The sequence below is a fragment of the Danio rerio genome, chromosome 20 (assembly GCF_049306965.1).
Source record: "Danio rerio strain Tuebingen ecotype United States chromosome 20, GRCz12tu, whole genome shotgun sequence".
Lineage (NCBI taxonomy): Eukaryota > Metazoa > Chordata > Actinopteri > Cypriniformes > Danionidae > Danio > Danio rerio.
The window spans coordinates 39,490,544-39,507,751 of NC_133195.1; the positions used below are offsets into that span (position 1 = coordinate 39,490,544).

The following is a 17,208-nucleotide window of genomic DNA, read 5'->3' on the forward strand; positions in this document are numbered from 1 at the left end:
CTAGTGATTGGGGTGTGAATACAGGAGGGAAATTTAATCAACGTGAAAAAGGCCTATGGTATAGCATTGAGTACCACTCATGAGACATAAAAACACTTAAACTGTCAGTTAAAGACCTTTTTTGATAATTAACCTATTATCAAAAAATTATATTGCATTGTATTTTGCTATTTATTTATAGTATTTGTTTTTATTTAATTTTTAATTAATTTATTTTTATTTTATTTTTATTTTATTTTTTTGCGGATGCTGCTATTTGGACTGCCTAGTTGATTAAGATGTTTCTATGATTGGTCATTTGTTTCTTTCTGTATTTTCTTATAGAGTATGATAATAATAATAATGATAAAGAAATTGAAATAAAAATAGCCTAGAGTACCTGACTGCTGCCTATCAAATGGGGCGATGTGTATCACATGACATTGGGACGTGTGTATGTAGTGCCACAGCATTATTATTTAATTTATTTTGTTTTATGTTTGACTTAGTTTATGTAGCAATAAAGAAATTAACTGTGTTAAAACGTCTCTCGTTCAAACTGTCCATTTATAAAGTATTTCAATTCCCTGAACCATTGTATCTTACAGGGAAGCATTGTATGTAGTCAATCTATACTTGCAAAACAAAAGAAAGCTTTGCAAAAAAAATAAAAATTAGCAAAAAAATAAAAAGAATGCAGTTCTCATAAATATCACAAATCAAAAATAAATGTTTGAGAAATAAAAATTAATTTGCCAACAAAAATAAGGAACCACAAAGGGAAAGTTAAGTTTTGAGAAGTAAAAATAAAAAATTAGCAAAATTAAAATTTCATTCATTCATTTATTTATTTTTCTCATTAATTTTTTTGTTAGCAAAACTTTCTTTTATTTTGCAAGTATATATGGTCCTAGATTGACTCCATACATTGTAGCTTAAAAGGACACCCCACAATTACAATTTACTCAATATTTACTCACCCTCAAAATGATTTAAACCTTTTTGATATCTTTCTTCTGCTGAACACAAAAGAAGATACTCTGAACCTGTAACCATCGACTTCCATTGTAGGGACATTAAATACTATAGAAGTCAGTGGTTACAGTTTTTTTCAAAAACTTTTTAACTTTTTTGATAAACAGAAGAAAGAAACTCAAATAGGTTTAGAAGAATTAAGGGTGAAAATGAAAATTTTCATTTTGGGGTGAATTATCCTTTAAAGGGGTAACACAAGTTTCATTCAGAAAATGTTTTAAAGTTGTTACTTTGAAATTTTGTTTATTTTATTTTAATGTACTTGTAATGTACTTGTAATTGGTGCTACACAGACTCTGAAATTTAAAAAACAAATGAAATTGTGTGCAACCTATCTACATATACAAGCTCGTTAGGGATAAAAAAAAAATCAGACAGAAGGGTCGAAATAATTGTCATAATACAATTGTGAGTCTCTTGTTGTTTCTGAGCAGTTGAACTGTTCTTAAGAAAATTTGGTTTTAAAAGGTTAAAAGGTAGCTATAACTGACATTTCAAGAGTTAGCTTAGCTACATTTTCAGTAACATGACAATAGCTCAGCTACTTAATGACACAATGTAGCTTTTTTAGCAGCTAGCTACTTTTTTCCAGCAAGTATTGAAGTAGCTTGACAACAGCTACATTTCATTTAGTGAACAGTGGTCTGAAGAAGCACCGCGTTATCTTATAAAATCACAATCCAGAGTTGTGTATTAAATCTACTGGTAAATCACTTTTTTTTTAATTACTTGAAAACCTTCTATAAAATGTCTTACCAAAATTGACCTTTTTAAATTTGTTTCTGCAATGCTACATGCTACGTTTGTTGCAGTTTTGTACTTTGACTCTTGACAGCTGGGGAATTTGAAAACTATGTGTAATAAAACCTTAGGCTTTGACATCATAATTGTATTGCACTTTTTTTAAGTACCAAATATTTTACATTAAATTAATGTTTATTCATATCTTTGTAATATCCTTAGCGGGGGAAAAAGTACCTTCAATGTAAATAACTAGTTACTTTTAGGAAGTACAGTAACACACAGTGTAGCTGTCTACAGTACATTTTTAGAAGTTTAGCTACTTTTCCTGAAGATTAGCTTGTAGATTAAGCTACAGTTTCAGGGTAGCTTCCCCAACACTGCATTTCAACAGTGACTATGATTTTAAGATGCATTTTCACATTAATTACTTATTATTTATTATTATTTTTATTTTTTTTACAAAATAACATACTGACTTTAGGAATCAAATGAACCCTGATCATATAGTTAAAGGGATTTACACAACACAGCTCGTATGCATTGTATTGAATCACAAAATATTCCCATTTTATGAGATCAGTGTTTCTAAATAGATGTTTTATTGTTCATTAATTTATTATTTTTTTATTAATTACTAGCAGGGCTCTGATGTGATCTCAGTCTGTGTGCTTGGAATTTCTGGACTCAAGACAGAAAGACCTGACAAAACAAAAGTTCCTTACATTCATTTTGCCAAAAATGATGCAGCAGGTCTTAAATGTCTTGCAGGTTAGTGGTCAAAAAAAACATCCAGCCAAGGTAATATCTTCTGTAAGGTCTTGTATGGTATTTTACACAAGGCTGCAGTAAATTGACACACTATTCAAACCACCCCGCTCTTTCATTTATTACTTTCATCGTCCTTAATGGCCCTTAATGATAGCAGAAAACTGCCCTAAAAATTTTCAGTCGCTAAAAGGTTTCGAACACATTTAGTCGAGAGCTAAAATGACTAAACAGCTTCCATAATGAGCCCCAAATTTGTGGTCTATTTAAATATGGCACCGTGGGCTGGTATAACCTTGTGGGTAGATTTTTATGGAAATTTTACCGCATTACGAGAGTGAAACAATGTCATCTATCCTTACTGCATAAATATAACACAAGTGTGAGATAATACATATTTGTGCTGTGTGAGGTCAGCAAGTGTATAAATGCACACCACTGACAACATACAAGCTGAACAGCATTGATAAGCTCATGGGTATTATTCATATGCCCTTTGCATGAACCATATGGACAATGAATATGCAGCAAAGCTACCACATAAAACAAAATAGATGGTTCACCACTGAAATAATGATGAGAGCAAATAAACCTGCACTGTAAAATAGGAGTTTTCTTCAAAAATGCTTTCAACTAAGGCAAATTTGATCCTCATAATCATTGTTTCACAATTAGATAACACAGCTTAGAATGGACAAACTACAATAATACATTTGCTTCTAGAAAAGGGTGACCAGGCATCCCATTTTTCCCAGCAAAGTCTTTCAGCTCTATTGTCTAGAGCCCTGACTAAATCTAATTGTTGGTAAACAAAGCAAGTCTCTCATATAATATATCTACTAAAAGACAGAAAATATTACTTTACGAAATGTATTCAAAATAATCAAGTGAACATTTTCATATTAGTCAATACTATTATTAAAATGAATTTAAAAACTGGATAAATATAAATTTACACACATTTACAAAAGTCAATACTGTGAATAAACTCAATGGCCACGTTTACATAAGGTCTTGATGCCCAATTTTGATTTGTTGCCTATATCTGATTTTTTTGCCTGTCCATTAACACATTCTTTTAATTGTGACCAATATCTGATTCATGTTTTACACTTGCCATACAATTTGCAATGTCTGCGAAATATGCAAAGTTCGCCCAACTTTAACTTTATTTTGAGGCGGAGGAGGAGGGAAAGGGCTGTCATTGCTGCTTGCACCTATTTATTTATATATGGTGTCCTCCACCATTCAGAGGAATTTGTGGGTACGAGAGAGATCTCAGGTCTGGTGAGAGCAAATTGTGGCTGGCTTTAATGAGGAGCAGTGGGTCCAAAATTTTAGGATACACACTTTCCTTCTACGTCATTAAACCGCGGAAGTACCACATTGTTGCAAGTTTAATAGTTTACAAAACGGAATGCCTCAATAAATACGATCTGCCTGTTTACATGATAGTCATATTGTCACATATCCGATATCCAGTACATCTGATTTATGTCCACATATAAAGGAGGCATGAAACCAATCTCTAAATATTCGAATGCATGCATTTTTGTGTGTGTTTGTGTGTGTCTATATGGTCATAAAACAGATACGATCTGTATCACATATGAGCAAAACATCGGAATTGGGTAATTTTAATTGTGTAAACGTGGCCAATGATGGGCAAAACCTGCAAAAATATGTGGATTTCTACACATGCAGATTCCATGTGGGCCTAGTTCATCTGTAAGTACTGTAATTTTTTTTTTTACTTCAGCAAAACATCCCTGCAGTCTGTGCGCGTGTTCAAATGGCAAACAGAAACAGTAGCCAAGTCTTGAACTGCTCAGTTTAAGGGAACTATTGAAAAAATCTAAATATAATGGTTTTGCCCAAAAATGTCCTCAGGGAAGTTTAAGGGTTAGATTATGCGAAAAAAAAAAAAAAAGTATTTTTCAGATTAGTTGTTCATATAGAAACCAAATCATGTACACTCTTTAGAGTTTTGTCTTTAATTCTGAAGTTCATGGATCTTGTGTTTTTTGTCAATTTAGTTAATTTATTTGTCTCAATTTGTATGCTTTTACATGAGAATTCTGCTATGCTTCAGACTAAAAAAAAAAAAATGATGCCTATACATTTATTTTCAGTTTTCAACTGGAATACAGAATATTTCATGAAATTTGAACCCTTTTTTTAAGACTAAAGACCAAACTCACTGTCTCTAAATCATAGGTCTCAAACTCAATTCCTGGAGGGCCGCAGCTCTGCACAGTTTTGCTCCAACCTTGATCAAACACAGCTGCTCCAACTAATCAAGGTGTTCAAGTCTACTAGAGAATATTAGGCAGGTGTGAGTTGGAGGTAGTTGGACCTAAACTGGGCAGAGCTGTGGTCCTCCAGGAATTGAGTTTGAGACCATTGTCCTAAATACTGTAAACATGATTTACCTCTGGTTAATCTAATCGGTACAGAAAAAAAATGCAAACAAAATAAAATCGTATGACAGAAAAAGAAAGACCACACACACAGTAATGATTACAAAAGTAACAGAGCACATAGATGGTTTTTACTGCTCCTTATTCTACCCTGCAATTACATTTTGACCAAGTGAAAAGACCTTCATTTGTCTTTGTCAGGGAATTAAGGAAAATCTATTTGATAGAGGCCCAACTAATAAGGCAAGGAAAAAGGTCAAATCATTTTGACTGTCTGAAGCCTGTGGCATTTTGTCCTGTTTCAGTCAAACGTGCAGTTCTAAATTATTAACACCAAAATACTGCAAGCCATGAGTGGGTGTTGAAGGAAAGAAAACACTTTTGATGAAACTGAGATGTGTCTAACAAAGGAGAAAACACTAACAATAACAACACCTTTCAAATTACATATCCTGCGGAACTGTCCTGTCATAGATGTCTGGTGCTGGTCTCCAACTGTTTAAACTCTTGACTTCAAGAATATCCTCCTCTCGCACACAACCTTTATGATTCTCTGCATTTGGTGGCCTGTACAGTACAGTAAATATGCGGTAAGTTTTATACATATTTCTTATTCGCCATGAAGCTGGTTCATGCCACCATAAACGTATTAATTTTCCTACCTTTTATATTTTGTTGGGGGTTTTAAGTGAATAAGTGACTTCAATGCGCCACAAGAACTGGACCTAGAATATTACAAAAGTAAATAAGAAAGAAAGAAAATCCACTCTCAACAAACATTCTTAAACATTTTGTAAGCACATCATAAGGTTAAAATGTGCAAGCGCACTTCATTTGACCTTCCCCCCCGTGTTCTTGTTTTAAGAGTGGTTTTCAATTGTATTTCATAATAGTTTCACTTCTATTGTCATGAACATTTTCTAGAACAGCAATGCATTTAAAACAAAAATATTAAAGCTTTTTTGCTTTTGTTTCTGCTTTTAAAGAGACCCTATTATGTGTTTTTGAAAATTTCTATTCATGCAGTGAATGGAAACATCAAGATGTGATTTAAATCTGAAAGTGCACTTTGTTTAAAACTATTGATTCTATTTAGTCGACTTAAGAGTCAAATAAATGATTCATCCTTTGTTCAGATCTTTTTTCTGCACTTGTCGCAACAATACGGTACATCTCCAAATGTGAACTGTGGGATCGGATAAAACGTGAACTTGCCTTTCTCTTCAGACACTAGTGGAGAGTGAGGGATCATGGGATTGATAATGATGTGAAGATATACTAGTATAGCCAACTGTGTGCTGTGTTTGTTCCTGTCATTTTTCTGATGATTGATACAATAACCTACGCTGCAGCGCAGGATTCGCCAACCTTTTGCTATTAAAGGAAGGATAAGCAAAGTCAGTAACTGTTACAAACTTTGTATGGACCACTTTCTTCTTCCCCCAAATCCTGTAAGTGTTTCTCCTTCCTACACCATGTAAAGTGTGATAAAAATCGTTGCCTCATTTTCTGTGGTTTGCAAAATATGTATTTAACTGTGTGTTAATTGTGTCTTGTGATCACTCCACGCAGCTTGTCATCACGAATCTGTAATAGATCAGTGCTTGTAATGTATCTCTCATGTTAAATTTGTATGAGCTATTTCACATATTGTGTCCAAAACCACGTTGAAAACATGACGCGTGCCTTCTCCTTTACCGATTTAAATGTGTTTTGTGCTTGCAATCTACTGCTGTTTGTTGCTACTGTATGTCCATCATCAGCTGTTACTCACGTGCGTGGCATGGTCAATTTTCTAAATAGTTCAACTTTTGCCACTGTGTGGATTATTACTGAATGTGTTCTGTTGTTTATACTTGGGATTAAAGTTTAGAATAGAGTAATTTACTGGTGTTTAACTGCATTGCTTTAATGCACTCCTGCATTGGGCTCTCACATATACTCTGAACTCCGGCTACTTCATAGCCATGGTGGACTTTTCTCTAAGTCTCGCGCTGAACGCAGTCCACAAATCACAACAAACTGGTTCATCGGACCAATCAGCGCAGATTAGCCTCACGCAAAGGAGGGGTTTGGGAACAAATGAATCACTGAATGAATCATATTGTCGTTGGGATAATTAGGTAAAAATAAATGCAAATTATAAGACAATGAAAGTGTTTTTGGATCTTCCATGCATATCAGCCTGTTGTTGGAGACCCCCAAAACCAAAATATGACCTTTTTAATGCAAAACAGGGGCTTTTTAAACCTTTAGACCATAGACATTTTTTATGATAGAAAACCTGATGGAAAAACAAACATTAGTTTGTACAATTTAAAAAAATTGTCATAGTTAAAACAATGTAAATACAGTTAACTTGCAAGGAATAGCTGTAGCAAGGAAAAACTGTTGCCTGTTCTCGGCCAAGCATAATTTTACATCAAATAAAAATAAAGCCATTTGTTGTATGATATTTGGGTCCAAACTGTATGAAATTTAGTTTAATTGACGAAAAAATGCTTTGAAATGCTGTGCTCATATTTCTTCAATAAATAGACATTTTTCTGTTCAATAATGAGAATAGACATGGCCACAGTTTTGTCTTTTTGGTCTTTCTTGTCCTGAGTCTGGAGTAAACATTTTATTCCTTACCCATAATTGGTTGTGCACCATGCTGCTGATTCACATTTATGAAAGTCAGGGCTGTACTCTGGAACTAGAAATGGTCTGACCTTTCTTGATGGGTAATTGCTGTATTTGTCTGTCACTGAAATAAACCAAAAAAACAAAAAGATAACGCTTATTAAAGGGAAAGCTCGCTCATTATTTACCCACCCTCAAGTACTTCCAAACTTTTATGAGTTTCTTCTGTTGAACACAATAAGAGATATTCTGAAGAAAGCTGAAAACCCTGTACCCATTGACTTCTATAGTATCTTTTTTTCCCAACTATAGAAATGAGTGGTTACAGGTTTCCATATTTTTTTAAGTTATCTTCTTTCGTGCTCAACAAACCAGGTTAGGAGAGGTGATTGTCTACTAATAATGACATTGCTATACTGTCACCATTCAAATCCCGCATCTACTACCTGCGCAGAAATCAACAGTGCAGCTGCGTTGTAATGTATGTTGGCAGACTGAAGTAAAAATTCTTTGAGATTTGAATATTTTATCAATTGTGTGAGGTGATGAGCTTCATGCAAGATCTGGCAACAAACATGGGCAAAAAGTGATTTTGATAACTATAATGGGCCATACAAATTACATGATTTTCCCTGGAGAAAAATGAGAGGTTGGCAGGATATGAGTGTGAAATCCAGGAGACTCATAGATCTAGAAAATGGAAGTGTTGGCAGGTATGGTAAAAGGTGAGAAAATGATAACAAAGTTATAATTTTTGGATGAAAAGAGTAGTTATTTTCTCACCCTTTCAACAACAAAAACGAAAGTAAACCAGGTTTGCAGCAAGTATGGGGTGAGTAAATAATTGTTTCGGTAAAAAGAATGGATATTTTCCCACCCTCCACATGTTCCAGTTGTCTTTATGTTTTCTTTCATCTATTCAACACAAAAAAAGACAATTTGAAGAATGTTGACCAGTAGCTATCAACTTCAATAGTATTTTTTTTTTACTATGGGTGTAAATAGCTACCATTCTTTAAAATATTTTCTTTTGTGTTAAACACAGAAAAAGAATCTTGTGAAAGTGAAGAAATTGTAAGGAAATGTATTTTTTGGGGTAAATCTTTCATTAAAGGTCTTACTGTTTCTTAGGCTACAAACGCTAATCTATTACACAGAATTACAAATGGCCTAATGTCCTGACAGATGCATTTCTAAATGCAATTTATTTTTAAATAAACGGCTGGGAATATCAGAAGTGGGAGTAATCATCAGCATTGATAATGTCGCTCTTACCCTGCTTTTTCTTCCCTATGGATGATTCCAGAGAATTTTCTGAAATGCATCTTGTGCTTCTTGTATGATTAATGCCATCCATATAACATCTTTTTCCATTGTGATAGGTTTTGGGCTGTCCAAGGTTTGGATAAAAACTCCATTCAGACCCAGACACCATATTAGCCTCTAAATCGACACAAATAAAGATAATAATAATAATAATAATAATAATAAAAGGATCTTGGAATCTAATGATAAATACCAGAGAAGAGGGTAAAAGTAAAGTCTTCTACTGCAAAAAAAAAAAAGAAAGAAGAAAAAAAAAGAAGCTTTTCTAACTTGGAGTTTTTTTTTTCCAAGTCCAAATATCCAATATTAAACCAAGCAACATTTTCTAGACAAGTAAAAAATATTTTTTATTTTCAAAAACAACAAGTCTAAATTAGAGTTGGACTTGTGAATTTATGTTATTTTATTTTCTTTTTTTGTAAAACAAGCAAAATAATTTGCAGTGAAGAAAGTAAAATAATCTTATTTCAAACTCATAACAAGATTATGGGATTTACTCAACTGGTAGATTGTTTAAAGAAATTAAATAAATTATAGATTTTTTTAAGATAGAGAGTAATAAAGAATGCAGAGGTAAAGTCATGTGTGAAAATGATTCATTATAGCCGCAGTAAGGTAAAAACATGAATGAAAGTTAGATGGTGTGTTGACGGAAACTGCATATGTGATGAAATGTATCATGTCTCAAATAATTGTTGAATCAGTTATGATACATTACATTTACTTCAGAAAAGTCATGGTTTATCCAAAACATATTAGTTACAGTAGCAGTTAAACAATTAAATAAATAAACTAAATGCCCATAAATGCCCAATTTTTATAAAAACAGATTTGACATATTTGTGGTCATATTAATGATCAACGTATCTAATCATAAACATGAACAGTTGAAGTAAGAATTATTAAACTTCCTGAATAATCAGCCCCTCATTTACTTTATAGAGAGAATAATTTTTCAACACATTTCTAAACATAATAATTTTGATAACTAATTTCTAATTACTGATTTATTTTATCTTTGCCATGATGACAGTAAATAATATTTGACAAGATATTTTTTTAAAAACACTTCTATAGAGCTTAAAGTGACATTTAAAGGCTTAACTAATTAGGTTAGAGTAATTAGTTAAGTTATTGTATAATAATAATTTTGACCTTAAAATGTTTTTTTTTAATTAAAAACTGCTTTTAATTTAGCCGAAATAAAACAAATAAGACTTTCTCCAGAAGAAAAACTATTATCAGACATACTGTGAGAATTTCCTTGCTCTGTTAAACATTATTTGGGAAATATTTAAAAAAAAAGAAAAATAACTTTGAAGGGGGGCTAATAATTCTGACTTCAACTGTACAGGGTTTATATACATTTTACTAATAAAATTCAATGACTTTTCAATGACTTTTGCAGTTTTACCTAACTGGCAGATTGTTTAAAGAAATTAAATATATATATATATATAAAACACAGTTCATTTTGACTTATTAATTCTAAAAACAAAACTATATTTTTTTATCTGTCTAGAAAATGTTTCTTGATTTAAGAATTTTTGGGTTTTCTGACTAGAAACAAAACTAAAGCTCTCATTAAAAGCATTTTTGCAGTGTAGGGAAGTATATGTTCTACAAGAGATCCTTTTTATTAAAACTAATAAACAGACTTTAACTACTGATAGCCTGACTCACGTGGGAATGATCTCATGAGTTTTCTTTCACTTGGAAACTTTATGTCTTTGATGTGTGGAAATGGGGCATCGCTGTATCGAGGTTCAGGTATCCAGCGCAGATGGGATTTCCAGTCAAGGTCACATCTAATAACCAAAGGCACTGGCATCACATTAATGTAGTGTAGAGGAAAAAAAACATTTCAATGGCACTAATTTGGACGTTATATTTAACTTATTCATTTGAAAATATAATCAGGGACAGATTACAAATGCATTAAAACTAGCTTTAATGCTGTAACCAAAATCAAAAAATCCACTCAAGTATTCAGTTTGATTAGCAATTTAAATTATACAATAATACCTGCTTTCCCCGCTTCAGAAACCAAAGGGAAATTTGAAAAGCTGTCACTTAAAAGTAATTTCAACTGTATTAATCAATTTTTAATACTAGTTATGGGAATAATAAATTGATTTATGAAATACTTACTCAGTGAGCACAGGCTCAATGTGTGTAATGTGAGGTTTGAAGTCCCGTTCTTTTCCAAAACTCCAGAATGACTCACTCTCTGTGGGTTTCCTAATTATGATAATAATAAAGGGAATAATCTGTTATAGCATGCATTTTGAATCTTGAATGTAAGCCTGCTTGAGATGAATTGTATAACATATATTTGTATACAATTTGAAGTCAAGTTAAATTATTTAGTCATTAATTTCTCTATGACACAAATGTTAAAAAGCTAAGACAGATGTTGTGGTAACACTCATTTTATTTATTTGTTCATTATTATATTAGAATACATACAAAACCTATGTTGCACCTCACAACAACTATGAAAATAAAAAGGAGAATATGTGAAGAGTTAAGATGCAAAACCTCTGTGTCGTTTGACATTTCCATCAAAAATTAACATTGTTTCTCAGCCTCCTTTGTTTATGTTGAGATATTTTACTTTAAAGACAAGGAAAATGACTTATTCTTTGCCATAAAAGTGATATTACTGAACATAGGCCTACACAGGAGCCTGATAAAAATGCTAATTTTAGAGAAAGATTACAGCATGCCAATAGGGAAAAATAATTAAAGTTTAAGTAACAAAGTAAGCAAGCAAAAAAATAATAATATTAAACTCTGTACACAAATTGGATACTTTTAAAGTAAAATAAAATGTGTGTGGACCTCCAAAATACAGAAGTTATAGAGACGTTTTCAAAAATAGTCTTGAAACACTAAACAAAAAGTTGCTCGACATTCTTTAACATCATAACAAAATTCACATCAATTTTGTTCAATTTGTGGTATTTCTACATTATTTATATAGCCTGGGAGAACTATGTTAATAGTAATCTTACCTCTTGTCCATTCTGTAGGCTACAAAGGCGTTGTTATAGAGTGACGGTGTTTCAAAAGAGAGTTAAAGGCTGCAGATTTGACCATTGTTATAATCCGTTGCTCGGAGAACACAAACAAAACGCTACATGTTTACTGATGTTTGTATACAAAACACTTATAATAAGATTTTGTATTCACTTATAGGCTAATCATTTATTGACTGATACAGGCTATGTGCATTCTTTATTCATTAGGTCAATATTTATTTGTTTGTTTTTTGTTACGAAATACGTCAGATTTTTTTTCAGATTGCCTGACTTTGGTTTGTCGAAACGCAAGATGGCGCAATAAAACCATTTTTCCCCCTAAATCCATTTTTTTTTTACTTTTTTTTTTCTTAAATCTTTTTCCTGTCTTGGCTAAATATCTAACAATAAAATACGCTTTTAAGGCTGATTATTGGCGTTACTATAGTTATTTATTTATTTTGGGAAAAAAAATGCTCAGAAAAAAATAGATATACTGACGAAAATTTTTATTGAAGGCTACTGGGAACAAATCCATTTTTAAAAACAACAACGACAACAACAATTATACAAAAAAAGTAAATAATAATAACACTGATAATAATAATAATAATAATAATAATAATAATAAATAGGCTACTAGAGTCTTTCTGAACTGCAGATAAAATGTTATGCTAAGTGGAAAGTCAGCATGAGGACTGATATTCACAAATTTCATATATCTGAGAATGATATTATAACTGTGAAATCTCATAAAAGATAACTATTTCTAAAAGATTATAGCATGCATTATAGTTTATTTCTTTAATCCAAGTATTCCAGCTTCAGATGCGTTATTATGCAAAAAATAATTTGCATTGTAAATGTAGGCTAAATTATGTTTTTAAAAAGTTATTGCAAATAACGTTATGGGACATGATTTGACCCAGTGATGAGAGAGAGAGAGAGAGAGAGAGAGAGAGAGAGAGAGAGAGAGAGAGAGAGAGAGAGAGAGAGAGAGAGAGAGAGAGAGAGAGAGAGAGAGAGAGAGAGAGAGAGAGAGAGCTCTTTAAATCCACCTGTTAGCCAGCATATTCTTGCGCCTTCTGTTTGGGAAGGTGAACTGATCGCCAGGACCGCGTGTCAGTGATTTAACTCAAACTTCTGTATTTCTAAAGTCCTCACTGCGCACATTCTTCATCTTTAATGGACTATAAATGCCGACGACACCATACGGGACAATGTTAATGCATCGTTGGCCACAAATGCCTTGATCTCCATATGGACTTCGCCACAGAGCTGCAACTCGCGCAATATCGCCACGCCACCGGACTTTTATTTTTGTAATTATTATTCATTGGTGAATATGGCGAAGAGATCGCAGTGAACTGGAGCCAAGGTTTGCAACACATTGTTGCAAATATTAAGCAGAAGATCATGATGCTCTCCCTCTCGCGTGCCCCGTAACTGCTTCCATTCATTCAGTCCAGTTTGGCGCTGAGCATCGTCTTCTCTCCTGGAGATTTTCCTTCCAGTTTCCTCTCAATTATGTTCACTTTCGCTGCCTTTTGCTACATGCTTTCCCTTGTCCTCTGTGCTTCTCTCATCTTCTTCGCGATCTGGCATGTAAGTGTTTGCATCTTTGGCGTGCTTTGTGTAAATATATTGCTGCAGGATGGCATGCATGCATGTGTTTGCTGCATCAGACAAAACTGTCCAGCACCTGATCAAAGGCTCCCTGATATCTCTGCCATGTCTTACATCACCAAACTATGATCGTTTGCTTTTCAATGAATAGTGACTGGGCGACAGCATTGACGCAGACCCTGACTTGGTGGCACCAGCATGTGCGAGGGAAGTCTTTTGCACACCTTTCGTGGGTTTTCCCACCGCTCTACCTTTCTTTAATGACTAAAGCACCTTTATGGGTTGTTTCAGATGGATTATATCCATGTATAACTGTGCTGAACCTCTTTTAAGCTACAGCTGTGTTATTTTCCAGTGCTTGACCTGTTTTGATGTTGAGCTGAGCTTTATGTCTGTGCACTTTTTGCAAGGTGTAACATTATTTTTTTCTTCCATAAGGAAAGCTGCATTAAAGCGCTCGCTCACATTCACAGCACTGCAAGACTGCTCTAGATTTGGGTCAGCACAGTCGTTTGCCCTAGGCTTGCTTTTGCATAGCAACAGACATTATAGCCCCAAGGGTTAAATAAGGGGTAATTATGAGCACATCACAGTTAACCCAAACCTTTTAGTAAGGCATCATTAAACTAATCTATTTCCAATATCTCCACTAATGTCATTTGGTTCTTCTAACAGAAGTTTTTTTTTTTATTTGTCAGATGTTTTGTATGGCAGGCAGGAATGCTGTCCCCAGCCGTTTCAGCTTTTGAATCTTTAATAGATTTAATTTGATCAGCACACAGTAGGAAAATCCTGCCATGTCAGTCGCCTTTCGTGTCAGAAAACTGAATGCATTTTACACTTTAGCTTCTGTTTTTGTGTTGACTGCACTTACGATATGGCAGAGATCATGAGACAGCTCTGTCATTGTAGTTTTAAGCAGTGCAAAAATAAAACACATCAACCTGGCATTAAAAGAGATTTGCTTGAGGTGTTTGTTGCAGTTCAGAATATTACTTGATGAGTATCGTTCACCCAGCATCTTTAAGGCATTGTGTTTTATTCAGTAATACACACAACTTTATTTATACTGTACATAAAAAGTAGTGATGGCATCACATGAATGCAGAAAATCCCAAGAGATTATCTTGAGCTGTGGTGTGAAAAGCAGAAGACAGGGACAATATTCTATGAAAGAGCATTTCACGCTTTTAAGAGCCCTCCATAAAGGCACCAGCACAAAATCTACTGTTATATAATATTTGTGATTTATTTATTTCTAGACAAAAGTTGTGTTCAAGTACATGGCCGTTCAAAAGTTTGGGGTTATTAAGTTCATTTTTTTTTTTTTCAAATAATCCAGCTCAATTTTTTTAATGAAATTATCTTAAAAAAACTCTTGAACCTTCAGACTTTCTTCAACATTTGTAATAATAAGAAATCTTTACTGTATATAAAACAAAATAGACTAATTTCTGAAAGTTTATGGATTGTGGACAAGTCATGACTGCTGAAATTTTGGAACAATAGTGCACATGGCTAATTTTGTATGGGCAGAAATTTGTATTTAAAGGGCACCTACCCCTTTTCAAGATTTAAGATAAACGTTTTGTGTTTCCATAATGTGTCTCCATAAAATAATTGTTATAGCTTTCAGAAGATAAGAAATTTCTGCTTTGAACTAGGGTTGTAACAATATACCGGTATGACGGTTTACCATGATTTGAACGTGCACGATTATCATACCATGAACAATTGCATATCAACGGTTTTAACCCTTAAAGACCGAGACAGCCGCCCGCGGCTAAAAATAAGTATTGCTCTTAAATGTTTAATAACTTTTGATCCGCTGATCCGATTCATACAATTCAAAGATTGGCATAAAGAAGAGAATCTCAGCTTTCCAGTGCTGTATCACATAATATTCGCGGACTTTCAGAGGCTCCGGAATCAGTGTGGTTACGTCATCAACATTTGACAACGCTGATTTGACAAAGAAACGCTCGTCACTGTGTCTCCGGACAAATCAGACATGATACATTGATGCATTGTCCCTCCTCCATGCCCAGATTGGTTCAAACTCGCTATATCACAACCAATAAGCATAGGTTTCGCTTTTGTTTGTGGACCAAGCTTTTTGAACAACACGGAATGAGAGAAAGGCATACATTTGTGCGCGGCTAAATAAAACGCAAAAAAAAAAAGTTTTGCATGAAATAATTCTCATACTAAGTACTTTTGCATGCACAGCAGCACAGAAACATGACAAAACAGTGACACAGCAAAGACGAACTGCTGCTCTTGCTGTTTTCAAAAGACGCAAATGAAGATGCAGCGGTTTGTCAGTCTGCATTGCAGACAACCATATTCAAATCCATATCCACTGACAACCATATCCATGCTGGCACATAAAACCTAAGGATGTTCCATATTGAATCTAGTTTCGTTATGTAACTATTTATAGTATAGTAAATATTTATATCTATTTTTTACTGAGGATTTGCACCATGTTTATTTGGACTTTATTTGGACTTTGACACATTATTTATTATTTTCTTATTTTTTATTTGTTCATTGTAAGTGGTGTTTATAGTAACTAAAAATATATTATTTGGAAAAAGTCAAATTTGCTTCACTGTTCTATTATTTTGTAACATTTGTAACATACCGTATACCGCGAAACCGTGGTATTGTTTTAGACGATTATCATACCGTGAAAAATTCATACCGTTACAACCCTACTTTGAACACAATGTTGCTGTTTTCGTTGCCTGTGCATTTAATGCTAGTTCTCCCCGCCCACAGCTCCCACATGCCTGTTAGAGTGTACTTCAATCTCTGCCTCGGCTGTGTCAGATAAACAGCACAGTGACAGACATGAAGGAAGCAGTTTTCATGTAATGTTTGTGAGAAATACTGCAGCAATAATTTCCCAATGATTATTTGATGTATTTGTTGGGAAATTGCAACAATGAGTTACACAAAATGTTGCTACAAAGTTCACGCACATACTCAGCGGACACACACACACAGCTCTCGTGTCTAACTTTGCAATGTTTTTGTTCGCAAATGTGACAGGATACACGTTAAAATACACTGCTGTGTGGATATCCGTTTTGTTAATGTACAAAATAATACCAATTTCAAAAGTTCACACTTAGCTGATGATTGATAATAAAGCTTGTTTGGCATGCTGTCCTGGGAGAAAGCCCTGAGCTCATGAGATCCTCGAGCCCTGGGCTCCCTCCCAGTTGCAGGGCGAGAGGGGAGTTTGAGCTTAGGTAGATCTTGATAAAGTCCCCCGGGCTTATTTCCAGCTAAATGACGGATATGGATGACTGAGGAGAGGTGTACTAGCTAAGAGCTTGGCTATGGTATCAATTTTGTGTTTTCAACTTTCTGTAGTTGTCAGTTTTTGAAATATGGGAGGAGAACCTGGGAAAAACCCACGTGAGCACCGGCAGAACGAGCAAACTCTGCACAGAAATGTCATCTGGTTTAGTAGGGACTTTAATCAGAGGCATTCTTGCTGTGAGGCAACAGTGCTAATCAAGACGAAGATAGTGAGATAAGAAAAACTGTTTATTTATAGTGAGTTAGGAATCATCTGATTGGAGAATCAGTCATGAGCTGACGCGGGGACAGCTTCAATTCAGTAATTCATTACAAACATACACTGCTTTAAA

General features: G+C 34.0%; 2 protein-coding genes across 8 annotated transcripts in view; one reads left to right on the forward strand and one right to left on the reverse strand.

Annotated features, from left to right (window-relative positions):
• Positions 1-5,043: 5,043 nt before the first annotated feature.
• spats1 (spermatogenesis associated serine rich 1) lies at positions 5,044-12,185 on the reverse strand. Of its 4 annotated transcripts, none has more exons than XM_017352736.4 (7): positions 11,912-12,143; positions 11,046-11,135; positions 10,578-10,702; positions 8,844-9,011; positions 7,578-7,692; positions 5,606-5,668; positions 5,044-5,510 (listed from the first exon to the last, which is right to left on the reverse strand). In XM_017352736.4, the coding sequence occupies exons 1-7, from the start codon at positions 11,920-11,922 to the stop codon at positions 5,387-5,389; spliced, it is 696 nt and encodes a 231-aa protein (XP_017208225.2). In that variant the 5' UTR covers positions 11,923-12,143; the 3' UTR covers positions 5,044-5,386. The 4 variants fall into 4 exon arrangements, with proteins under 4 accessions (XP_017208225.2, XP_017208226.2, XP_021324332.2 ...); XM_017352737.3 differs by having other exon boundaries at positions 10,578-10,718; positions 11,912-12,024; XM_021468657.3 differs by lacking the exon at positions 8,844-9,011 and having other exon boundaries at positions 11,912-12,185.
• An 810-nt stretch (positions 12,186-12,995) lies between these two features.
• cnih3 (cornichon family AMPA receptor auxiliary protein 3) overlaps positions 12,996-17,208 on the forward strand; it is a 68,350-nt gene continuing 64,137 nt past the window's right edge. For all 4 annotated transcript variants that reach the window (XM_021468659.3, XM_068215673.2, XM_687375.9 and 1 more), the window contains exon 1: positions 12,996-13,522. In XM_021468659.3, coding sequence (XP_021324334.1) covers positions 13,445-13,522 — 78 coding nt within the window. In that variant the 5' untranslated portion in view covers positions 12,996-13,444. The remainder of the gene's footprint in view (positions 13,523-17,208) is intronic.

Coding starts and splice junctions, on each gene's coding strand:
- spats1 (XM_017352736.4), bottom strand. Junction 7,693..8,843: donor CATAGGGAAGAAAAAGCAGG/GTAAGAGCGACA, acceptor GGTTTATTTCAG/TGACAGACAAATACAGCAAT. Junction 5,511..5,605: donor CCCCCAACAAAATATAAAAG/GTAGGAAAATTA, acceptor TGTACTGTACAG/GCCACCAAATGCAGAGAATC.